The sequence below is a fragment of the Copadichromis virginalis genome, linkage group LG14, assembly GCF_057382275.1.
Source record: "Copadichromis virginalis isolate Kocher_CV1m ecotype Utaka linkage group LG14, C_Virginalis_male_GT1.1, whole genome shotgun sequence".
In the NCBI taxonomy this organism is placed as follows: domain Eukaryota; kingdom Metazoa; phylum Chordata; class Actinopteri; order Cichliformes; family Cichlidae; genus Copadichromis; species Copadichromis virginalis.
Window position 1 is genome coordinate 16,422,131 of NC_140631.1, and position 26,810 is coordinate 16,448,940.

General features: G+C 39.4%; 1 protein-coding gene across 1 annotated transcript in view; it reads left to right on the plus strand.

Moving 5' to 3' along the window:
* The first annotated feature begins 5,470 nt into the window (after positions 1–5,470).
* si (sucrase-isomaltase) overlaps positions 5,471–26,810 on the plus strand; it is a 61,031-nt gene continuing 39,691 nt past the window's right edge. Inside the window, exons 1-15 of the mRNA XM_085429590.1 lie at positions 5,471–5,591; positions 5,781–5,866; positions 6,053–6,173; positions 6,787–6,896; positions 7,467–7,618; positions 12,753–12,924; positions 13,193–13,292; positions 13,965–14,077; positions 14,201–14,326; positions 16,333–16,464; positions 16,724–16,843; positions 19,856–19,969; positions 20,171–20,255; positions 22,774–22,891; positions 26,608–26,779. Coding sequence (XP_085285716.1) covers positions 5,471–5,591; positions 5,781–5,866; positions 6,053–6,173; positions 6,787–6,896; positions 7,467–7,618; positions 12,753–12,924; positions 13,193–13,292; positions 13,965–14,077; positions 14,201–14,326; positions 16,333–16,464; positions 16,724–16,843; positions 19,856–19,969; positions 20,171–20,255; positions 22,774–22,891; positions 26,608–26,779 — 1,842 coding nt within the window. The remainder of the gene's footprint in view (positions 5,592–5,780; positions 5,867–6,052; positions 6,174–6,786; positions 6,897–7,466; positions 7,619–12,752; positions 12,925–13,192; positions 13,293–13,964; positions 14,078–14,200; positions 14,327–16,332; positions 16,465–16,723; positions 16,844–19,855; positions 19,970–20,170; positions 20,256–22,773; positions 22,892–26,607; positions 26,780–26,810) is intronic.

Here is a 26,810-nt window from a genome sequence, read left to right on the forward strand (position 1 = left end):
AGGCGAGCCTTTAATATAGCTGAAAACAAGGTGTGCAAATACAGCAGGGATGGCGTGGCTAAACAAAAACCTAAACTGGGAACAAACTATGGTGAGGCTATGGCTTGGAAGACACCAGACCAGGCATGGAAACACGGAGGGTGGGAACACAGACGACGCGACACAGACTGTAAGAAACACAGAGACTAAATACACATGAGGGATGATCAGGGGAAGTGGCCACACATGGGAACGCAGCTGACACACATGAACTTAACAACAGGACAGGAGGAGTGAGCTGAACACACTGACAGTGAATGCAGGCCTTCAAAGTAAAACAGGAAACATGAGACATGAACCGGGGAGACGTAGTACAGGGGGAGGTGACATAACTGACAGCATGAACTTGACAGTACAAGACACACAGACATAAACACACGAAGGGCAAGGGAGACGTAATGCAAGGGTAATATAATTACAAAAAGGACTGGACTACCTTAAAGAACCTAAGCAAACAATAAACATCAAAATAGGTTAAGCATAACACACTGGGTCACACGACCCAGGACCATGACACTTTCAGGTGTATGGACCAATGTATTCTTTTCTGATCAAACCAGAAAGCTTTAATGAGCAGCTGGATTTGTCTCGCATTAACTGGCTGGACACAGATGACATCGAAATGCAGCTGATTGAACTGAAAAGCTCGACTCTGTGGGGGTCAAAGTTTGCAGAACTATGAACGCAGCTGGAATCCACAGCTGTGCGTGTTCATGGAGCTTGCATTTTCACCTGCTGGACATCACTACCTGACAAGTTTAACTGCTTTCAGAACATTGCAGAGACCTTATTGACAGTTGGCTCTACATATCTGTGTGAGCAGATTTTCTCTCACACAAAGAGTGTCCTCAGGTAGCCGTCTGAATGCTGGACACTCGGAGACCTGTGTCTCTGAGTGGGAGACCAGAGATCACATTAACGTGTATCTCTGTATTAACAAACATGCCATATTGGCCCAGTTTATTTTTCTTATCATTGCTGTGAGGAGACAATAAATAGCATTTGGATTTTCTGTTGTACAGTTTATTTGCTGTTATGGAGTTCTTGTTATGAATAAAAAAATGTCTTTTTTTGTTTCAAAATAGCTGAAAACTATTCGCTGATAGCTGCCAACATCTGCGAACAAATATAATTCGATAAAGTTGTTCTATATAGTGTGTAACTGTTAATATAGAGCGTTATTAAATTTATTGCTAATGCAATCATATGGCACATTGACTTCTGATGAAATTTTAGATGGCACTCATCATCAGAAAGGTTGCCTACCCCTGGACTAGAGCAATGACATCATCATTGAGTTTGTCAGTGTTGTAAGGAGTAAGCAATGTAAAGAATACACTAATAGGTAATTAAGTAAAGTTACCTCCAAATGTGGTGCCATGATAACTAATAAAAATACACAATAATACACAATAAAATAAAGAGGTGGTTTAAAAAAAAAAATAAAACTATGCCACAGAGTCCACAGAGTCAGTTAAATGTAGTTGTAGTGGTAAACTGTTCCACAGCTTTGGTGCCACAGACCGACAGAGGTTCTGTCCCTCTTAGTCTTTAGTACAAGGAACAACTAACAAAAACAGCTTTCTTGGTGTATAAGAAAGTAAATACAAGAATTTAAAAATGAATCCTAAATCTGTTGGGAGTACCTGTTAAGAGTACAAAATTGAACTGATGAGAACTCACTTGCTAGCAGCCAAACAGCCCGGAAAACAGGCAGATGAGTGATTAAAGATCTTGCTTGATGAACTTGTGCGATCAGTGCATGAAAACTCCATACAGCTCCTCGTCTGCTTTGTACTTTTTATATTGTCAGTACTGCCGTTGTTTCACTGCATAACACAGCAGCATGTGAACACAGCCATGGTTAGCAAGTACAATACAGAAGAAAACATCAAAGGAATACTGAAATAAAAATGTATAAATAAGTTAGATAAGAAATGGCACATTGTGCACATGAAAAAATACAAAACTTTATCCTCATGAAAAAGTAAATTAAAAAAAAAGATGTAACACACCAGTTACAGGAGTTTTTACATTTCAGCAACAGTCCATATGGTGTCATGCAATATATGTAACAGACAGTTTCTGGTATATGAAAGTGTTCCAGTTCTTCTGTTGATCATTATGCTCCTGGGGATGAGTTGAGTCATTGTATTAGAACAGCAAAATCAAATCAAATGAAGACTATAACAGCACACATTAAACAGAGAAAACATATTAGTCTGAGTGGTATATTATTTCGGTCAATTAATTTTAACTGGAATTTATTGTTGGTGAGAATACCTTATTATAGAAACATTATCAGAGAACTGATGCCGTATCTGAAACCGTATTACTGTGTTTATAATATTGAGACCTTGAGTGTTTTATTGTGTCCTGAGAAAACAGGTTGGCTGCGAAATATCAACAGCAAAATGTACAAGCACACACGTTCATATCTACACACGCACACAAGGTCTTGGTCGTCAGATATGCTGTACAGGTTTCCTTTCTAGACCCACAAGCAAACAAAAAGAAACACAGGTATACATGAACCCCATATATAACTTGGTTGGTTGGCAGCTCTCAATGTTGAGTGCCTAGTTTTAAAGTGACTGGATCGATACAGGGGAGTGAATTGCCAATTTCAGTTTGTTCTATTGAAATTGGCTGGCAGTGCATTCTTGAGGGAGAGCACCAGATATTGGCAGTGACAGAGTGGAATTGGATTTGTAAGGAGAGAAAGACCAAGAGGGAGCATAATGATCAACAGAAGAACTTGAACACTTTCATCCCCCAGCATGTACTACATGCAAGCTAAATATGCTCTTATGTATTTGCTGGACAGTTAAATTATGGCGACAGGGATAGAAGCCTCTCCTGCTTGAATGATTACACACAGAATGGCTCATTGCATTGTTTATTACCATCGAGCTCTATGTTGGAAGACTACTGTGCCACTACGTGATAAATACCTCATGTTCTTCCTCACTATTCTGCTTTGCAATGGTATAGAATAAATTTACTACTAAAGTATAACATGAAATGGCATAGATTATGTCTTGGATGTCACGTTTGGGATGAGCTAAATCAAGCAGCACTTGATCATGGAATAACTTTTCTTGGTCTCATGAATACGAGACCAGGGAAACTTCATAGTCATGAAATTATGTGGAAAGGAAGCCCCCTGTCAAAAACGGGACTGCATCTTAACAAGGAAAATCATGAAACTCATCAACAAGGAGTGCATCATACAACTCCTTAGGATAATACTTAGGAAGTGCTTTTATAATGCCAAGATAAAAATGAGCAATGCTGGCAACATGTAGCTCTCTTATTTCAAGTAGAGCTCTGTAGTATGTTGACATAATTCAGAAATTCTCATCCTCGAATGTAAATATCCACTTGCAGCCAGCTGTGGGGGGTTCTCCAAATTGAATTATTGGATTTGTTGACCCTTTATTTGCTAAACTGATATAACCTGAGAGTAATGTCCTCACATTTACACAAACAATTATTTCCCAATAAATTAAAATTTTTTACATAATATTCTATGTTCTAAAAGTTCCTAAAAAGTTTCTTCTTCCTGGTATAAAAATTCAGTTTTCTACTACCAACTGAGTGAATTTGAATCTGTACATGTGTTGACTACTGCGTTGAAGTGCTACAGCAACAACGGTGTAAAGATTGCTCTCTCTAAGTCACATCTTACGTAAACCATTGAAAATGCACAGTAATCTTTAGTTAAACTATAACCATACAAGCATAAACATGCAGACACACCCATACAGACTCCGTGACTGTGGTAAATGAATGATTTTAACACCCAGATGAGGGGATTTTGGGTTTCACTTCTTCTCTCAAACAGTAGAGACACAGCCCTGCACACACACAACCATTCATGGAACAGTAAAGGGGGCTGAGCCTCCTTGTCCATGTGCAACACTTCCACATCCTGTGGATTGAAAAGCTGTTATCTCTCTTGAACGGGGCACACTTTGCTCCAATCTCCAAAGAGAGCCAAGGTAAGATTACAGAGGCAGGCAGTTTCAGTCAAAAACTAATAACAATACCTTACAGTGTATATTACAGTCTTTTGATTGTACTGCACGAATTATGATTTTGCTGAATAATGATATATAAACAGAAAAGACAATTTTACATTCAAAGATCTTTCTTGTTATGACTACATACCTACAAGAAGCTGATGTTCAGTGGGAATTTTCTTCATTTTTTAACATTTTGTAGATTGTAGGCGCTTAAATTATATAATTATACTCACATTAATGTGGACAAAGAAAGACTGCATTAATGATTATGTTGGTTATATGAAGCTCTTTGCCAGTGGCATAAAAGCATAGTGTAAACTATATTGCGGTTCCATTGAACAGATATCTTATGAGGGTTCTTTGATGCTGATTTTCTTTTCTTTTTTTTTGTTGTTGTTGTTACGATGCACATCACATATGCAATTTTTATGCTAGTCTTAAACTTAATTACAGGTAGCTAACTGCCTCCTGGTCTGTCATTGAGTTTAATAAAAGTTCTATTTAAATATAATATTTTAAACTTGCTGTACTCAGGGAACCTCAAAAGTGCAGCTGTAAAACAGTGTTAGTTTCAGGATTTCTGTGTGTTGGAAGATTTAGTGAAACCTACTTTTATGTATTCAGTGGAAGCCAAAAGGAGGAGTAGAGAGCCTAAAGAATTTGTACTTTAAACATACACTATGTTTGTGTATTTTTTTCTCTGTGCCTTACATTGCATGTTTGCAGGTGCTTTTCAGTGTTTCTCTATAATGTGCAGCTGATTGCTAACACACAGGGGCATGCAGACATTTGGCTCTCTGTCTCTCTCTACGCCCTCACCTGCTCTTCACAGCACATTAAACAGGATAGCTATAAGCTTCTCACACACCCAAACAGACACATAGCCACACACACACACACACACACACACACACACACACACACACACACACACATCCAGATATTCACCTTGTTTTTGTCTACAAGAGTAGACTATACTGGAGTGAAGCCTAATTGCTTGAGCTGTATGTTGGGTGCCTTTGCAAAGAGTAGGCTAAGCCTGTTGGACAGCTTTCCTTTCCAGATTCTTTTTCAGTCTCACTCCACTCTCCTTCTCGTTTATAGTTTTATTTTACTGAATTTAATACCTATCCCACCTTTGTAAGACTTGTTGCCAAAAAATCAAGGTTAATGGAAGGAAAATGTATGTGTGTGTTAAATATGTTTTTATTTATTTTTATTTTTTTGCACGTCTGTGAGTGTGCCTCCTGCCAATGGGCATCATTACGCAGCTAAAGGTTTTTGTACCTCTGAGACCTTGCCTGTAGTAAACTTGCTATCATTAACGAGTGTTAATGATGCTGGCCTTTGTAATCACTGTGTACGTATGAATATTTTGTTCTTGTGCATTTTTTCTCTGTTAGATGGCGAAAAAACGCTTCTCTAAGTTGGAGGTGATGTTAATGGTGATGTTTACGATTATGAGTGTTATATCAATCGCATTCATAGTTCTTTTTGCCACGGGACAATCTGGTGTGAAAGAAGGTAGGTGGACCACAGAGAAATACACATCTAAGTTTTAAGCAACATAAAATCACTTCCTCCTTTACTTTTCTTTTGCTCACATGATTATCATTTCTAAACCAGAGAATAATCTGCACACTAATGTCAGTTTGTAAAATTACAAGGTTTACCCTTTATAATTGTGACTTAGTTGTATTGTTCTTTTCTCAGAAATTACAGATACATTTGTGCCAACATGTCCCAGCATGCCTCTGGGTGAGAGAGTAGATTGCTTCCCTGATTCTGGAGCATCACAGGTAAACTAATTTCCTAAAGTGTAAAGTGTATGTATGGGGATTTTGTTTATTTATTAATTTATGAATAATTAAATAAATAAATATTATTTACACAATTTAAGCATTTGCTATTGTGACAAAAATCACTTCTAATAGTAACAGTAATGACACTACAAATAATTATATTGGCAACAATACTCTTAACAGGAGATATGTCAGGAACGTGGCTGTTGTTGGAGTCCACGGGATGAGAGTAATGTTCCCTGGTGTTTCTTCCCAACCAACTATGGATATACTGTGGAATCACAGGAGACACCAAATTCTTATGGTAAAACCTTAAACCCCCTCTGTATTCTTTAATTCAGAGTCATGTGCTCACTAACTGATAAAAATATGCACATAAATAGAAAGAAGTCTGTATGTGCTTGGACTCAGTAGAATATTCAAAAACAGTCATGAATATATATATATAAGCCCAGCCTGAGATTTGTATGTGTTGGGAATTGAACCAACACATAAAAATGAAAGCATTCCTTTTTTTTATCCATATCTAATTTAAAATGTAATACCATTTGGCAAATGTATTGCTTAAGGATACTATGCAAATTAGTACAACAGAGCCAACTAAGTACTCTGTAACCTTTTATCATGGAGGTAAAAGAAGTTGGCAATACATATTGTTTAAATAAAGTCCAGTCTAAGTTCACCTGAAGATTTTAATGTGGTGCTACACCTGAATTGAACGACTGACCCTGACGAATGTTTGCTCACACAGTTTCTCTTTATAATAAAATATAACAAAACTGAATTGTTGTTTTGTTTTCATTTTTTAAACTTATGTTTCTTATGTAACTGATTTCTACATTATGTAAATATATTGTATTATGTGGATGATATATTAAACTTCTTGCCATCTTACTGTCATCTGTTTATTTTTGCAGCTATAAAGGCAAAACTGACAAGAATGGAATCTCCACCTCTATTTGGTCAACACATAAAGGAACTGGCAATTGACGCAGAAATGCAGACAAAGAATCGACTCAGATTTAAGGTGAACATTGACACCATTCTGGGTTTATATTCTTGTATGCATGTTTGCAGGGCCAGATTTTACAGCAAAGTAATAAATTATGAGATACACTATTCATTTCAGAAGCAGTTTAATCAAAGTATCTTTAATATAAAAGATCGTGGCTCAAGAGTTGGCAGTTCATCTTGTAATCGGAAGGTTGCCGTTTCGAGCCCCGGCTCGGACAGTCTCGGTCGTTGTGTCCTTGGGCAAGACACTTCACCCGTTGCCTACTGGTGGTGGTCAGAGGGCCCGGTGGCGCCAGTGTCCGGCAGCCTCGCCTCTGTCAGTGCGCCCCAGGGCAGCCGTGGCTACAATGTAGCTTGCCATGACCAGTGTGTGAATGTGTGTGTGAATGGGTGAATGACTGAATGTAGTGTAAAGCGCTTTGGGGTCCTTAGGGACTAAGTACAGCGCTATACAAATACAGGCCATTTACCATTTACCATAAAAGCTGTTGAGAATGAAGAATAGAAATATACACAACTGAGTATTACTGAGACAGCGAGAGTTCTGTCTAACTGCCTAAAATGACTGTTTCCTTTCCCTCAGATTTATGATCCCAACAATAAGAGGTTTGAAGTCCCCCATGAGCACATCCTTAGCCTCAACCCTACACCATCCAGTCCCATCAACAACACACTGCAGATCACACAGAAACCCTTTGGCCTTACTGTACGCAGAGAGGAGAACCAAAACGTTGTGTAAGTGCTCATTGTGTGTATATACCATGTATATTTGCTGTTTCAGATTGGATATACAAAAGATATCAGACTATTCAAACTGTGTGTATTCATTAAAAAAAACACGATTCACATGAAGGTAATTGTTATTATAATTTCTTATGTACTTTATACATTTTTTTTATATACTATGGTTGCGCTAGTAAAGAGGGATGAGGGCATTTCTGAGTTAAAGCATGTATAGCAGCAGAGGATTGCGTAGTGTGGAGGAGATTTTCCATAATAATGCTAAGATGCCATGGTACTGAAATTTTAATATAAGATAAATTGACTTATTAAATATTTATTTAGAATTACAAGTATTACTTATCAGAACTGTCCCCTTAAACATTTGACACTGGAAATTCGGAACCACAGGTTATGTGCATCACTTGAAGCAGATGTGTAAGGAAGCCACAAAGGTGGTCTCAGCAGCACACCAACTCGCTGTCATGCAAAACTGGCAGGTGACACCATTCCATGTTACAAGACAGTTTCTCAAACAATAAGTCATTATTTTCGTGTTGATTCAGTGCATGCTTTGTTGGCCCTGTGTGACATTGCAGTGACAAACTCCTCCACAGAACACACAAACACAGATAAATAGAGCAAAACAACAATTGCATACATTAGTGCTAATGGTGTTTTGTACATCATTATTGGCTTTTATGGTGCATGACAAATTTCCCTACTAGGTAAATGTGGATTTATTTACAGGAAAAGTGAAAGCCAAAGCAACCTTTGAAAATGTTTAATTTATAGTAGGGGTGCAAATTGTGTGGATGTCATCGATATAGGTATCACTGCGGCTTATCAGTCTTCCTGGATGTAACGATAATGAAATTTACAACCAGGCGCCAGTCAATGCGCCCTTTGTAATAATAATTATTATTATCATTGGTGGGTAAAGGTTAAAAGGAGGTTTTTATCATTTCATTCAATGTAGGAAAATATATTTATTTTTAATAAATTCCATTGGTATAAAAAATAGCTTGTAGACAGAGGTCCACAATTATTTCATGAAAAAAATAGGATGTCCATTTTTCTGATTCAAACTCTCTACAGTGTACGGGGATTTCTTTGGTTGATTGCAAATGTTCAATACTTAGAATAATCTCTGTGCTCTAAAATACTGATAACGATAGTTTACACTCCTGTAGTTGATCTTTGCTCTTGGCAGAAAGTGGTGAAACAAAAGTTACACTGCCAATAGAGAATTCATATTGCTCAGACATGCCAACACATTTCAAAATGACAAAACATGTACAACAGTCATTTTATCTAATCCTTTGCTTTTAGTGTTTTGTCTTTTATTGGCTTTCTTTCATTGTTGAGTTATGTTTCTATAAGAAAAAAAAGAGTCAGTTAATTATTTTCTTCAACACTCTTTACTTACAAAAAACAAATAATGAAAGACAAAGTTAAAGTCACAGTTAAATAAAATGAAAGCTGTTGGTTTGACCTGCTTTTAAAAGTTGCATTTATCTTTCTCAACACTGCACACAACTTTTAGTCACAGGCCTTTAAAATTATTTTCAAGATAAATTTTAAGATAAGCAGATGAAGATTATTTGTGATTTAGCAACCAAACTGATCCTTTTTGGCACTGTGGGTGAAGCATAGCTACAGAGACAACCATTGTGGGATTTTTAAGCACATGAAATGTTTACCAAGATCTAAATTGTTATAATGTAATTATAGTTTGATAAGAATATGAGAATAAGCAGGCCATGAACTGTAAAAAGTCCATAAAATACAGTGATAACAATATTTACATATTTACTTTTAAATCATAAAAATTGCAGGAGGTTACCCCAGGTATTTATTATGGCATTAAATTCCACTGACATCTGTTATTTATTTACTATATAGATAAATGGACAATGTTGCTCATAATTCTATTAAGCCTGTGTACCTGTCATGTGGAAATGATCTTTTTGAACAGAATTAGGGTTAAGATGTTAAATGAAAATAATATCATATATTTACAGCATTTAAAACCTTTACTTGTAATATCTGACAGCTGTTTGAAAGTTCAGCAGGCTTGGTATTTCAGTAACCAGTGTATGTCTTGTTTTGAAGACTACAGAAATGTTACCCAGAGGGCTTATTACAGCTTGATGGGATGGCCTGTCTACTCGCTGTTTTTTTTTTCCTGCAACTCAATTTGTCAAAATGTCTCTGCTCCAGAAGCTAGGTGAGGCTAGACTCTGAGTAGGCAGGACTTGGGAGAGGGTTGGTAGAATTTTAGTTAATGGTTGTCTTGATACAACACATTTTATTTCGCCTGTTTTTGGTTGTGTAGTGAAGGTGTTGTGTGGCCCTTGAGTGGTTAGCTTGTGTTTTGCGGGCCGTTATGAGTTTCATGGCCACTTTTGATATTGCTGGATTTATGGCAAAGCCGTCGCTTGCCCTGCTGGATGTTTGTAGGAAGAGGGATATGCATGAGGTGGCAACATATTACGGGATCAGTGTCTCCACTGGTCTACGCAAAGCGGAGCTGAAGGCCGCTCTGGTGTCTGGGCTGTTGGAGAAGGGGGTGGTTGTAAAGCAAGAACCCCCGAGCACACCCAGTCTGGTTGGACTTAGTACCTACAGCGCCTCATGTTCCAGGCCAGGTCGTAGAACCTCCAGTGTCTACACCTGTGGGCCAATGACACTGCCCCATTTTGATCCGCTCTCCACCCAGTCATCGGAGGGTTCTAAGCAGGATGCTAGGCTCAGAGTCCGTCTGGCTCATCTCCAACTGGGAAAGGAGGAGCGTGAGTTCCAGCTGAAAAAGGAGTTAGAGCTTAGGCGTTTGGAGGCGGAGCTGGGTAGCGCTAGGGAGGTCGAGCTGAAGAAGGTGGAGTTGGAGGCGGAGACTAAGGTCAAGCTGCGACAGCTGGAACTCCAGCAGGCCTCCTCCCCTCCTGTGGCGGCCTTGCTGTCACAGACAGAGGTACAGTTTGATGTAGGCAGTAATAGTCATCTGGTCCCTGTGTTTCGTGACACTGAGGTGGAGGTTTACTTTGAATCATTTGAACGGATAGTGACAGCCTTGCGTTGGCCGCGGGATGCGTGGGCCATCCTGCTGCAGTGCAAGCTGGTGGGCAAGGCACAGGAAGTTTGTTCCTCGTTGTCCGCTGAGTGCAGTTTGGATTACGACAAACTGAAAAGTACTATCCTGTTAGCCTACGAACTAGTCCCCGAGGCTTATAGGCAGCGATTTCGGGGGTTGAAAAAGGTGCAGGGTCAATCCTTCCTGGATTTTGCGAGGGAAAAGAGTGTCCTCTTTGACCGATGGTGTATGGCCTGTAAAGCTGCAGACCTAGTTTCGGTATGGGAGTTAATTCTCATTGAGGAATTTAAAAACTGCATGTCCGAGCGGATGGCAGTACATCTGAACGAACAGAAGGTTTCCACGTTGCAGCAGGGCCGCGACACTGGCTGACGAGTTAAGCATGAGCGACGCGGCACCCTAGCGAAGGCTAGCGGTGCTAGTGGTGAGCAAGACACAAGGGGAGAGGTACCTGTGCCTCGTCCCAGGTAAGACCGGAAATGTTTTTACTGTTTTAAATCTGGCCATTTAATAGAGGACTGCGAGGCCTACAGACAGCCAGCCTCAACACCACGTAAGCCAAAAGGGATGGGGCTGTTTAAAATCGCTTCTCCTGTTAACAGGTGGACCTCAAAGCCAGGGGAGGACTAGAGTGTAGTCCAACAGATAGTGGTCCCGTCTAGTTTGCGTCAGCATGTGCTACAATTAGCCCATGATCATTCATGGTCAGGACATTTGGGGGTAACTAAAACGTATGACCGTATTCTGCAGCACTTCTTCTGGCCAGCAATGAAGGCAGATGTTACAAGGTATTGTAATACCTGTCGCTGGGTTTCGGGCAGGTTCACCCGGTAGAGGCAAAAGTCGAGGCTGTCCTCAGCTACCCAGCCCCAGCCACTAGGCGGGAGCTAAAGCGGTTCCTGGGCATGAGTGGATACTATCGCTGTTTTTGTAAGAACTTTGCGGTAGTTGTGGCCCCTTTGACAAAGCTATGTAGCCCCAAAATCGCTTTTGAGTGGTCAGGGGAATGCCAGCATGCATTTGAGTCTGCAAAATCTCTCCTTTGCAGCGCCCCGGTTCTGGCAGCCCCCAACTTCTCTCAGCCTTTCAAACTGGAAGTTGACGCCAGTGCCACCGGAGCTGGTGTGGTACTGTTACAGGACGACACAGAGGGTGTGTGTCACCCAGTCTGCTGCTATTCTACAAAGTTCAAGCGTCATCAGCTAAACAATTCCACCATAGAAAAAGAAGCTCTAGCGCTGCTGATGGCCTTGCAGCACTTCACTGTGTATGTGGGCTCTAGCTCCTTTCCAGTTACGTTGTATACAGATCACAATCCCCTTACATTCCTCCAACGTATGTACAACCACAACCAGCAACTAATGCGCTGGGCATTGCTGGTGCAGGATTATGATCTGGTTATCCAACACAAGAAAAGGACTGAGAATCTGGTGGCTGATGCACTCTCGCGCAGCGCATAGTGATGGGTTTGCTCTGTGTTTTGTATAGTGTGAATGTAAGGTCTAGGTGTGGAAAAGGCCTGCTGCGTGCGTGCGTGCGTGCAACTGGGCAGTGGTTTTGCTTAAATGACGGCAGCCTCCATTTCTTGGCCTGCCTGGTTATTCCTAATAGCAGCGTTGCTGTCTTATTCTATTGAAGCCTTATAGTTGTTTTCTTAGTTGAAGCGGTCGCCATCTCTTTGGGTTGGCCTGTCAGATTTGTCATTAAAGCAGCGTTGCTGTCTCTTTCTGTTGTTACTGCTTATATGATTATTGGGTTAATTAATTATAATAAAGATTTATTTTGTGTTAAACACCTCTGCCTGGCATCCTTTTCATTTCAACCCGGATCCAACTGTTACTGTCCCCCTCCCTCTTCATCTAGCTTTCATGTGGGGACGTAACAGTCTCTGTCTCATTCCCACTCTCTTCTTGCTCCATCTCATGCTCATTTTCTTTATTTTTGTGTCTCACACAAATTCACTCTTATCTGCTCTCCCTTATTCCACATCCCAGTGCATCAGTGTGTCTCTTCACTTCCTACTTAACTTTACTTTTTTTCTGGTTTGACATTCAGGTTTGACACTAGAATGGCTCCAATTGTGTTTGAAGACCAGTACATACAGCTGTCTGCTAAGCTCCCATCCCATAATATTTATGGCCTGGGGGAGCATGTCCATAGGCAATATCGGCATGACACAAACTGGAGAACCTGGCCAATTTTCACAAGAGATGCTTTTCCTAATGGGGTAAACACAGCACACACACACACACAAAGAGACATATGTGCTTAAAATAAGGCCTGCTCAAATCAGGCCTGCTTAGTTGTGCGTGTGTGGCATGTTTACATGTGTGTCTTACATGTGCATTTGCCTTCGCAAAAGGCTTATAATTGAATGCCTTGTAAGCTGATTATGCCGTGTAGGCACCCCCTCAGTTTCAGTAAGTCTCCCACATGGTGGTCTAACAAGGCACCAATGCCCTATATTCATTTGTCTCCTCCTTTCTTCTCTACAGGGAACACATAACCTCTATGGACACTATCCCTTTTTCCTCTGTCTGGAAGATAATAGTGGGAAGTCATTTGGGGTGTTTCTCCTGAACAGCAATGCTATGGGTAAAGTTACGCTAACACAAATGCAAGAACACTTGTGGGTACTTGGATAAAAGCAAATACACATGGGTTCGAGCACGCAAACAAATGCACACGTACGCATAAAAAAACATTTGAGCAGCACTGTGTTTAAAAACTACAGAATGTATGTGCACAAGCACTCTCATACATACTGCCAAAAAAGTACAAACATATCGTATGTTTACACTGATACATGTAACATCGGGACAAGAAAATCATCTCTAAACGGTTCAAGGGCATACGAACCGCCAGTTAATCCTCATCCCCCAACACAAAAGGAGCTACTGTTGCATCAATCAAAGAATTGTGCTGACAAATCAAAGAGAATATTTCATGACTGCTTTATTCTGAGAAGGAGATGACTGAAAGCATTAGTGATTCCCACTGACATGTTTCTGTCGCTTATGCTTACAGTTGCTTCATGTAAGTTTTTTTAATATATTGATTTCCATAGAAATTGACGGATACGTCCTCCTTATACAATTGTGTTTAGGTCTAAAGTAATAATTCTCTGAAGAATTAAAACAACAAGAAAGTTGGTTTATCAAAACAGAGGACCGGTGGTACACAATGGTTTACAATCAATTTGGGGTTGTAATTTATTTTTAAACATAATACTGATACTTATACGTTTTGTCTCTGTGTTTTCACCAGATGTGACACTGCAGCCCGCCCCAGCTGTGACCTACAGGACAATTGGAGGGGTGCTTGACTTCTACATTTTCTTTGGTGACACACCAGAACAAGTGGTGCATGAATTCCTCGAGGTGATTTTCTAAATTCAGAAATATGTCTGGCAGGTTTTCTGGTTAATACTGTTGGGTGAAGTGGGTTTTGTGTTGCCTTGACGTGGTAATTACATTAAAAGTATTTCCAATCATGCTATTCAGCTCATTGGCAAGCCTGTCATTCCTGCCTACTGGTCACTGGGATTCCAGCTTTCTCGGTGGAACTATGGCAACCTCAGTATAGTCAAGGAAACAGTGGAGAGGAACCGTGCTGTGGATCTTCCATATGTAAGATTCTGTCTGCTTGGTTTTTATTCCTTATTTGTCTTTCATAACATGCATATTTTAGAAAAACATTTTCTTCAGACTATCTAAAATTGCTGTCAGAGCTACTGCCGCCCCCTTAAACATCTGTGATTTTGTCCTTATGATATTTTGATAACATGTTGAACAACTTTGCTTACATATTTTACCTCCATTATATCACAATATCATGCATTGTATGTAATAAATGTAGGTTCCATTTACATACCACTGTTACTGACCATGTGGCCATGATGAACATTCTGGAAATGGAAAACATGTGACTTGGTGTCACTGACATCACCTAGCCTTTTACTTCTTCCTAGTTCTTTGTTTCTTCCTTAGAAAACATGCATTTTAAAACTCGAGTGTGTGAAATGTAGTGGCAATGCATGGTTTTTATAGAGAGGGAATCCTTTGACTACTACCACAATTGTAAAGCTTTCAGAGGTCGGGGAATGTGGGGAATCAATACTTCACCTTGTGCACCCCTTGTTAAATTTGAAGCACTCATGCACCACTGTGTGGTTCCGGAGGCAAGAGCCTTAACCACTACACTATCTGTGGAGACGTGATACGAAGGTGGAAACAGGAATTCGACAGACAGACACAATGATAGGGATGGCCTTTAACTTACACAGGGTAACCCAGCTTTCTGTCAAATAATGGCGAGTCTGCTGGGCTATATAGGTTCAATCCTGGGATCACTATTTTTCATACGTCACTGAATGTTAGTGGTGATCAAAGATCAATCAATCGACTTCCTTTCATTATCTCATTCACGCTGAACTGAATGCTAAAACTACTCCAGTGCCTATTCCTTTCTGAGACATTTGGTAAATATCAATTCTAGTTGGCATTTTCTTTGGAATGAGCCCTACTGCTTATCTTTGTCGAGCCATGAGAGGTAACTGCTAAGAGTCTTTTCGATACCGAGTCTTTTGCAATGCTGTACATTTTTGTCTTTAATTACTAAGGTAGACTCCTATCCATGTTCTTTATGTGTCCCAATAAAACATTTTAACTCTATCACAACTCAGCAGTGATGGCAACAGTCGAGGATGTCATTTGAACTCTGTTTTATCTAACGCTCAAATGCAAACAAATTTCCAACCCATCTCAATATTTCACTCTTATAATCTCCAATCTCTTTTTTCATATCCAAAGACATTAGGATGCAGCTGCTTTCTCTCCGGCTGTACTCAGGGACATGTTTGATAACCATTAGATAGACCACAGAGGGTATTATCACATTCTCCCTAATATGTCTGGAGCTGATTACCATTAGAGGAAGGATCTGGCAGAGCCTTCCAAACCATCTGCTCCATCGATATGAAGTAGATTTTGGCAGGCAACAGACAGAGAGCAAGCATAAAGTCACACCCTGGCAAAAAAGGAAGACTGTGTTAACATTGCTATTGTCCTCCCAAGGTTTAGCAGCACATTACAAAAGTTGTTTGCACTCACATTAGGTCTCCAAAAGTCCATCAGAGGTCTTTCTGTTAGTAAGACTCTATGCAAATGTTCAATATTTCTTTTGCTAGCTATGTTAAGATGAAAATATACAGTGTGAAAGACACATTTAAGTAATGCTGAAAATGATGATTCTTTTTAGCAGATGTGCCAAAATTAAGCACAAAAAGAAAAAAAAACACGAGTGGGTACATTTAGGAGGCATTATGAGACATTTGGAATCTATTACACTGCAATCCAAGATGCAAATTTAATTTTAATAAATAGAAGCCATGCCAAAAGTTTTGTATTTCAAAAGAAGCTTTGAATATCTAATGCCCATTTCTAAAACTCATTTGAAATTAACTCACAAGGGTCAATGCATATATAAAACTTGGTAAATTAACTTCATATGCTATTAGATTTAGAGCTTTTTTTGAAAGACAAAGATTTTGGCTATGCTAGCCTATATAATTTCTGAAGTAAAAAAATGCATGCACATCACATACCAATGCAGCATTTTTCTTTACCCTATGCAGGACATTCAATATACTGACATAGACTACATGGAGGATAAAAAGGATTTCACCTATGACAAGGTGAAGTTTGCAGAACTTCCACAGTTTGCTGAATTCCTCCATGAGAAGGGGCAGAAATATATCCTTATCCTGGTAAGAAATACTTTGCTGTTCACAAAATAATTTGTGTAATGGACATGTTAACAAATATTACTACATGAACTTATTCTTGTATTACAAGCAATTTTGTGATATGAGTTCTGTATATAATGTGTGATGATACAATAATACAGTACACAGTAACATCTTTGTAACATCAGATACAACAAATAACAATTGAAACTCATGCCAATGGTGCTGTGTAATTTTTATGTATTTACTGATTTGTTTTCAACTTATATTATTATGACAGGATCCAGCAATAGCCACCAGTAAGAGGGTTGGGGATGCTCTGTATGAGTCCTATGACCGTGGAACTGCGAAAAATGCTTGGGTCACTGAATCAGATGGAGTGACTCCTCTAATAGGAGAGGTGAGCCACATTTGTGCACAAACCTAATTTAAATAATTACATGCACACAACAAACAAGAGGAAACTCACTTAAAAAGAAAATTACTTAATTAACTTTGAAACTTCAGCTGTGCTTTCAATCAAACTTAAACACAGGAATGAATGGGAACTATTTTCAAACAGTTTAGAGTCCGCTACTTTTAAGGCTTATGAAATTAGAGGTTATATATTAGCATATTCTTTCAGTTATCAAATTTGGCTTTTTAAGATAAAGCCTTTCAAACCTTTTAGCTGCTTAACCCAAAACATAAAAAAGCATAACAGATTTTGATCAAATCAGACAGTCAAACAGTTTGACTGGCATCCAAATGACTCATCATGGTCTGTTATTTATTTAACCTTGGGGGACTCATAAAGGGTTAACTAATAATAAAATTAACAAAACTATGTGAACTATAACTATATAAACTTTTATTTTACTATATAAACTTTTATGAACAATTTAAAACAGTTGTAAAAAATAAAGGACTTTATGCAGCCATGTGAAAAACTAAATATAAGCATCAGTAGATATACCAGTAGGGTTGTGTGTGGTATGGTTCCCACTATATAGATTCAGTCTGGTTTAATTCCTGAAAGGCACGCAATGATGCAAAATAATCGATACCCCCCCTAGAGGTAATGAATCTTTTTTGAAAATGTAAGCAGTACAAATATCTTTACTTCATCTACAGTTTGTAGCTCTGTTGACTAGTAGCTCCTTCCTGCTACTTATCCTCTTAATTTCTATTGAAGCAATAATAGCACACATAGCTCTTTACAGGACTGCTTATATTACTGACACAATCAGCTGATATTTGATGCAAGGTCACAGGTTTGTTCTCATGGAAAATAATTTTCCATAGAACAATCATAGAACATAAATATATTCATTGAGAGATCTTTTTCCCCGTTGAGAACATTTTTTAAAAAAGAGAGTGGAAGTGCAGAGTAAAATGTCTTGCTCAATACTTTCTTTAGTGTTGCTTTTGATTATGCACACAGCGAGACCCTGCCCCACTGTTAATAGTTTTTCCATCCTGTTTATAACAGGTCAAACATATGCATTGATTCTGCATTAGTGCTTAATCTTAAAAAGTTCTGCATCACCACATCACACATTAGCCATGGGTCTGTGCGTGTGTGTGTGTGTGTAGGCCTGTGTGTGAATGTGTAATGGCGAGAAATACAGAGAAAGGTAGAAAGAAAAGACCCATAGTCCCCGCGTTCATTTATATGCATCCAGCTGTGTGGGTTAAAAAAAACTTTTTTGTAATTTGTGGTTTGTTTCTGCACACAAGTGTGGCCATACTTGTGTGCAGTTTATTTACATATGCAGTTCTATGTATTCTCATTGTGAACATTCAAGTGTCTCTGCCAACAACCTCTGCTGTTGCTGCCTCTGTAATCAGGTAGGCACTGAAACAGACCTGGTATATATTCTGCTTTTAAAATAGATAATAATTGCTGAGAAATATGTAGATAAAAGCTTTTCCTGGCACCCATGTTGGAGTGCCTGAGTAAAATCATAGCAGGACCTCATTCAAACAGGTGGACATTTCTGTTCATACCACAAAAGTAAAGCTAGATGAGAGTTAAAATAAAGGGCAGTGGGGAGAGCTAAAAGAAACCTATGTGGATTTAAAGGAAGGTTTAACTGTTGACAGAAACATGCACAGAGAAAGGGGTATGTGCAGACAGTCAGAGAAACACAAATAATGGATTAGATGAAAATGTAAAGGGAAACAGACTGGCTGTCTTACTGTGGCATGGTGACAGAGACATGCACAAGAAGCAAAGAGACAGAAGAGACAAAATAGATAGGTTATCAGATACAGACAAAAAAGGAGGGGGTAGACGATATGCGAGGTAGAAAGAGACTTTGGAAAGAAGGTAGGCAGAGGGACTGATACCGGTAGAAGAGAAGAGAGACAGGTGGATAACAACTTCGAGAGACAGACTGGCAGACAAAAGACCATAAAAACAGTAAAAGAAACAGTGAGATATGCAGCTACAAATGACAGCACATTCCATATCCTGTTGTCAGAATTACTACGCAGCTGGAGATGACAAAATCTGGCCTTGAAGGAAGGAAGGGCTCAAAAAAAGATGCAAGGGAAAGCATCTGCAAGGGACTATCAATGAGCTTTGACCTTGGATTTCTGACCATCTGCCAAAAACATCTGCCTATAAATCTTTGTGTTTGTGTGTGTGTGTGTGGGGGGGGGGTGTCTGTGTGCGTGTCTGCAAGCACATGAGCGTACATAAGTATGATTCATGTCTTTGCTGAAAACGAGGTTGTAATGTTATTGCCCATGGAAGTAAAGGTAAAAGATAGCTAGAGTGGAGCAACCTTGAGATTTAATATCTAGTGTGCTCTTCAAGAGTGTTCACATACAGAAATACAGCCACATACACACACACAAACATACACACACAAACGCACAAAAACTCTGTCTTTCTCAGTGGATTAATCATTTTTCTCAATACATGTCATTAAGGATGACTTCTAACACACAGTCACGTCTGGAGATTTCTATTGCATTATCGATTTCTCCTCTCCTTTCTACTCTTCCTCAACTCATTTGTCTCTTTATCCCTTTTCTCCTTAGCCATCTCTCTCTCATCAATCCCTCTTCTCCTGTATTTCATCTGTCCTCTATTTTCTGTCATTGCCACTTCCCTAAACTGGTCCTGCAACATCTACATAGGAACATTTATATTTTTCCTGCAGAGCTCATAATTTTGACTGATCGTGCCCTGTTATGTTGATTGGTGATGTTGTGTTATGTTGATATAGATTATTTTGCAGACTAAATTGCTGCTTTGTTTCAGACATGTTTCACATCCATATATGTTAAGTGCATAAAAAATGAGCACATAAATTAAAAAATTTGTACTTACACCTACACAGAACCAGAATTGTAAACTGTGAGTGATGATAACTAATGTAGACTAGTCAAGGTTTTTTTTCTCACATTCTCTCCCTCAAAGGTGTGGCCAGGAGAGGCTGTATTTCCAGATTACACCAGCCAAGCCTGCATAGATTGGTGGGTGGATGAGTATGAGCGATTCTACAGGGAGGTCAAACATGATGCACTGTGGATTGTAAGTCAGTTTTGAATACAGAAAACGGAGGTATGAATAGTTGTGGCCTGACCGAAAATTGTCAAAATGGCCAAGGGCCAAGAAAGAGCATTAATAATAAGAATTGTGTTAACTTAACAAACATGGAAAAAAATTTACTTCATAACCGTCTTTAAACAAAACAAGAGTCCTCTCACTGAAATCTACTGTATGTCCTTGCAGGACATGAATGAGGTCTCTAATTTCAAGCAAGGATCAGCAAAGGGCTGTGCTTCAAACAACCTCAACTACCCTCCATTCATTCCAAGTAAGAGGTTGTTTTTTATCTTCTGAGCCATGATCATGCTAATCATTTGACGTACATGGCTGTTCTTATAGCTGTAAATTGTGGCTTTTAGAAGAAAAAAAAGAAAAAAAGAAATCCAGAAAAAGCTGGGCAGTCATTTAAAATGCAAACTGAATATTATGCTACTAAAATACCAAAGAAGAGGCCCTGAACTATAGAAATTATATTTCAATAAAGAGTAGAAAATGATTTACTATGGCAACTACAGGGAGAACAGAATTATTAGGCAAGTTGTATTTTTGAGGAATAATTTTATTATTGAACAACAACCATGTTCTCAATGAACCCAAAAAACTCATTAATATCAAAGCTGAATGTTTCTGGAAGTAGTTTTTAGTTTGTTTTTAGTTTTAGCCATTTTAGGGGGATATCTGTGTGTGCAGGTGACTATTACTGTGCATAATTATTAGGCAACTTAACAAAAAACAAATATATACCCATTTCAATTATTTATTTTTACCAGTGACACCAATATAACATCTCCACATTCACAAATATACATTTCTGACATTCAAAAACAAAACAAAAACAAATCAGCGACCAATATAGCCACCTTTCTTTGCAAGGACACTCAAAAGCCTGCCATCCATGGATTCTGTCAGTGTTTTGATCTGTTCACCATCAACATTGCGTGCAGCAGCAACCACAGCCTCCCAGACACTGTTCAGAGAGGTGTACTGTTTTCCCTCCTTGTAAATCTCACATTTGATGATGGACCACAGGTTCTCAATGGGGTTCAGATCAGGTGAACAAGGTGGCCATGTCATTAGTTTTTCTTCTTTTATACCCTTTCTTGCCAGCCACGCTGTGGAGTACTTGGACGCGTGTCATGGAGCATTGTCCTGCATGAAAATCATGTTTTTCTTGAAGGATGCAGACTTTTTCCTGTACCACTGCTTGAAGAAGGTGTCTTCCAGAAACTGGCAGTAGGACTGGGAGTTGAGCTTGACTCCATCCTCAACCCGAAAAGGCCCCACAAGCTCATCTTTGATGATACCAGCCCAAACCAGTACTCCACCTCCACCTTGCTGGTGTCTGAGTCGGACTGGAGCTCTCTGCCCTTTACCAATCCAGCCACGGGCCCATCCATCTGGCCCATCAAGACTCACTCTCATTTCATCAGTCCATAAAACCTTAGAAAAACCAGTCTTGAGATATTTCTTGGCCCAGTCTTGACGTTTCAGCTTGTGTGTCTTGTTCAGTGGTGGTCGTCTTTCAGCCTTTCTTACCTTGGCCATGTCTCTGAGTATTGCACACCTTGTGCTTTTGGGCACTCCAGTGATGTTGCAGCTCTGAAATATGGCCAAACTGGTGGCAAGTGGCATCTTGGCAGCTGCACGCTTGACTTTTCTCAGTTCATGGGCAGTTATTTTGCGCCTTGGTTTTTCCACACGCTTCTTGCGACCCTGTTGACTATTTTGAATGAAACGCTTGATTGTTCGATGATCACGCTTCAGAAGCTTTGCAATTTTGAGACTGCTGCATCCCTCTGCAAGATATCTCACTATTTTTGACTTTTCTGAGCCTGTCAAGTCCTTCTTTTGACCCATTTTGCCAAAGGAAAGGAAGTTGCCTACTAATTATGCACACCTGATATAGGGTGTTGATGTCATTAGACCACACCCCTTCTCATTACAGAGATGCACATCACCTAATATGCTTAATTGGTAGTAGGCTTTCGAGCTTATACAGCTTGGAGTAAGACAACATGCATGAAGAGGATGATGTGGACAAAATACTCATTTGTCTAATAATTCTGCACTCCCTATAAACTCTGCAGTTATAATTAATTATAATAATTTTTAATTAGTAATCTATTAAATATTATTATTATTATTAATTAAGTTAATTATTTATTTATTTTGTGGCTACCTAATTCAAAATGGGCACCTGTCAGTAAAAGATGCAAGTTTTAATGATTTTCATTTTTTCCCCATTTTCTGCCTTTTCTGTGAAAACTAGTCATACTGGTATGCATTTAATACAAAGAAACAAAGGATACCATAGAAATGCAGGTCATCGCCCAAATATTGTACACAACTTGATAAATTAGCTACACTAGCACACATAATAATAGAAAAGCCCTTTATTGTCATCGTACATGCACAGTGTATCCTAGATGGTTTTCTAGAAAACTCATCTAGAATCATAGATCCCTTAAGAAGAATTTTGAAAATGACTCTTCTGCCATGTCTTTTATTCTGACTGTGTCCCAGATAGGATGATCATAACTGGAAAAGGCACGCTCCCCTGATGCCATCCTTGTTATTGCCCTCCTCCTTAGTCATCTTCCTGCATTGCTCTCTTTTCTGTCATTTCCTCATTGCTCTGACATCCTATAGGAGTATACATCAATGTCTATCTCATTCTTTCTGTCCTTTTACTTCATCGCAACACCATCACTGTTTTTTCGTATTCTCTTCATGCCTCCTCACCCCTTGTTCCAGCTCTTCACTCCTTTATCTTTTCTCTCCCTCAGACATTCTTGACAACTTGATGTACAGTAAGACTCTGTGTATGGATGCCAAGCAGTCTTGGGGAAACCATTATGATGTCCACAGTCTGTACGGGTACTCTATGGTGCTGGCTAGTGAAAAGTGAGTACATCAATAATCAATGACAGGAAGAGTTCAGGTTGTGCTACGAAGGCCAACTTTCTGCCACCCATTCAGTATATTGAGACTCTGGGAAACTCAAAATACACAATGTAATATACATACTGGTGGTGGTCAGAGGGCCCGGTGGCACCTGTGTCCGGCAGCCTCGCCTCTGTCAGTGCGCCCCAGGGTGGCTGTGGCTACAATGTAGCTTGCTATCGCCAGTGTGTGAATGTGTGTGTGAATGGGTGAATGACTGAATGTAGTGTAAAGCGCTTTGGGGTCCTTAAGGACTAGAAAAGCACTATACAAATGCAGGCCATTTACCATTTACATAATTTTCTAAATGAATAGTTGTAGAATCAGATGTTACTGACCCATTGTGCTAAAGTCCAGAGCAGTTGACTTGACTTCAATGTGTTAAATCCGAAAACTTGTTTTAATGAGTCTAGCTTCCAGTGTGTTTGAATGAATTTCTCATTGGAGTCTGGCGCTGAAACAGTTTAGTGACCCATTATATGCACAAACTTAGAAAGGAGTATTAAATATATTGTCGGTGCCAGCAATCTGTTGAGGAGGGATAAAAAAGTGCTTCACCATACTCAGGTTTATTATTATTAATGTTTTATACTTGCTAACCAGTTAGCATTGGTTCATCTTATTTCCTTATCTGAATGCTGTTGAAGGGCTCCAATTCCATTGTCTTGAACTACAGTAGTCCTTGTTCTCAGCAACCTTGCTGAATTTGGCATAGATGTGTATGAGCCATTTTTTGGCCTACTGCAATTTCTTATTACAGTGGCCTCTGAGCCCATTGCTGATCCTCCAGAGAGCATAACAAGGCCTACCATCACTACCTGCAGTCCAACGCAATGCAGTGGGAGTTCTTCTTAGAGACAACATACTCAGCAGACAGAAAAACACTGGGGAAAATAAAATAAAGTTCCCTAGCCAGCCAGCATTTAAAGAACCAAGAGACTAGGGATGGGTACCGGTTCTGACATAAACGGTAGTAACCAGACCGAAAAGCAGCGCACATTTCGGTGCTTACTTTCCTGAGATGTCATACACTTTGGATTCCAGCCAATCATTTTACCTTTGCAAGCGTAGTAGGCGGGCCCAAGTACGTACGTTCTTTTAGAGCAGAGCTACAGATTAAAAATGCCCAAGGCGAAGAGGTCGAAAGTCTGGCTGTACTTCACAGCAAAAGATGCAAACTCAGCAGCCTGCAACAAGTGCTTTAAGATGAACTTTTTAAAAGCCGAGAACTGCACCGTATTTGATAGCTTGCTGCGAGACCTCACATCGAGCACATCTACTGCTGGTGTGGTGCCTGTTATCGGTCCCGGAGTTAGCAACATCCCCCAAAAACCCGAAGAGGAGAGTCCTGGCTCCTAGCCCTGCCAGTGTAGCAGAAATGATGACGGATGATGATGGCAGCAGCAGCCGTTCTTCTCTGGGTCACTAGCTTAATGTTGTTCGTGTGTAATTTACGTTGAGTAGGCTAACCATGTTATTACATTAATGCATGTAAGGTGAACTAGCAAACACCATCGTAGTTACATGCGGCTGTCTTCTTGTTTGATGGCAGATACTCCCTTCACCCTGGCCAAAAAGGCTAAAATGACCAAAGAAAAAGTGGGAAACAGTTAAACATGAGAGGTTTTTGGACAAAGTTGGTGTCTCCCCCCCCCCTATTGATTAAGCACTTTTTCCAGCCAAGAGTGATAACATAAATCCCCTATAGCTGCAGAAAAGGCTAACATTGTTATCTTTTTACAAAAAAACAGCTGAACATGAGAGGTTTTTGGACAAAGTTTGTGTTCTTCATTCTTTAATCACCGGTTCGAGCACAGTTTAAGCACCGGCACCGTTTCAAAAGTACCGGTTTGGTACCGGTATCGGATAAAACCTAAACGATACCCATCCCTACAAGAGACATGATTCAAAGTTACAGTTTGACAGGTTGGTTTAATACAATTTGTAGACCTAAGACAGCACTGTGGATCCAGAATAATGGTGAAGAAAACTGTTGCTGCTGATCTGTATCAGAAACCTAGATGTCAAATTTTCCTAACAATGCAGCCAGTAATATAAAGTAATATAAAACTGTAATATTCTTCTGCTAGTGTATCCTGACTCATCAGTGCATAAGCTTTAAGAGCTAACTTGAATGCCAATAAAAATCATTAACAAAAAAATCTCATAAAACCATTTCGCAGCCTTGCATTTTCCTCAGTGTGGCAAATGTTTTATAACTTTTATTTAACCCTTTACAGCCGATCGGAGCGGGCACGCTCTGTTTTGCGTAACTATTTTTAAATCCCGGTAGCTCTGCAACCAAGTAAGCTAGCGCAATAATTTTTTTTGCATATGAAACTGGAGGAGTTGTACTTACATCTTATGCCATCAGCTTGTCCTAGGTCACAGTTTCCTTCCACATATAGCTTTGCAAAAACTGCATAAAAATCACTTGCAGCAACAAAAACATGATATTCCAGAAACACGCTTCGCCGATCCATCAGCTGTTTGTAACACTTCCTACGTCCATCAGCGCGAACTATCACATGACCGCATGACCTGCCCGAAACCGGAAGTGACGTCATTTTGCGGAAATGTAGTTTTTTACGATCGGGGCCTTATGAGCTTGTGTTTTACTTGTTATGTGTTTTAAAAAGTTATGTTTGACTTTATGACTTTCTGTGTCGTTTCTGGGATGCTTAAGACTCATATTGCACTGCTGGAAATAGTTTATTTTGATGCATATGCTGTTATTTTGCAAATTTGCACTATAATATTTATTTTCGTTTTTCCTGCAGTATATAAAAATTGGTGTATTTCAAAAATAAAACTATGAAGACACTCAAAATAAATTTCCTGTGGTGGGAAACTAGTTTGTGTAACTTTTTTGTATTTACAGTTTTGAGGGATAAGCCTCTTAAATTTCTCTAACTAGAAATATATGTTAAAAAAACAAAAACGATTTTCAATTTTTTTGTAGTTTATTGCACTTTTTTGCAATTTATGTAATTACTATGCACCTAATGCAGACATATTATTAAAGTTTGGGCTATAATGGTTGTATTGATGTATAGCAACTTGAAATGCTCCCAAAAATGGCTCCACAGCATGTAAAAATATAATATAAGCTCTGGCGAACTTGGTTCTATGGTAGGTCTTAAAGGGTTAATGTTTAAACTCTGCTCATGTCAATTCTCCGAAGTTACATCACTACCCTCGTAACCACATTTACACTCGAAAGAAACAATCTGCCTATATATGGTAACACACACATACACAGACACAGCCCACTCAAGACCATGAAATACAAGCTCCCTGAAGTGAGCTTGCTGACGCACTGTTTTGGTATTAAAGCTAGCTCATCATTCTTTTGTCAGCTTTCCTACTCATTTCTTTTCTTCTTTCTTAGTCTACTAATCAAAATGTATTACTGGCAGGAGACACATTTTGTAAACATCATCAGGGCTTTATATTGTCGTGGAGATTGATAATGCTTCGATTTTGTTTGAATAAAATATTAATGTGTAGTGGTAAATCAATTCAATCTTTCTCTCTGATCATTTGTGTTTGTGCATATGCATGCGATATCTGTTTCTCCCTTGTGCTCTCTCTGGCTCTCTTTTTTGTCCCATTGTCCTTTTATCTTAATGACCCTGTATCATCTGCTTGTCTTCTTGTTGAATTCTCTGCCACAGAGCTCTGCAGCGTGTTTTTGGAGCAAACCGTACCCTGTTGCTGACCCGCTCCTCCTTTCCAGGTGTGGGAAAATATTCAGGTCACTGGCTGGGGGACAATGGTGCCAACTGGAATGACATAAAATGGGCTATCCCTGGCATGCTAGAGTTTGGCCTCTTTGGAATACCCTATGTGAGTAGCAAACATTCAGAGAAGGTCATGT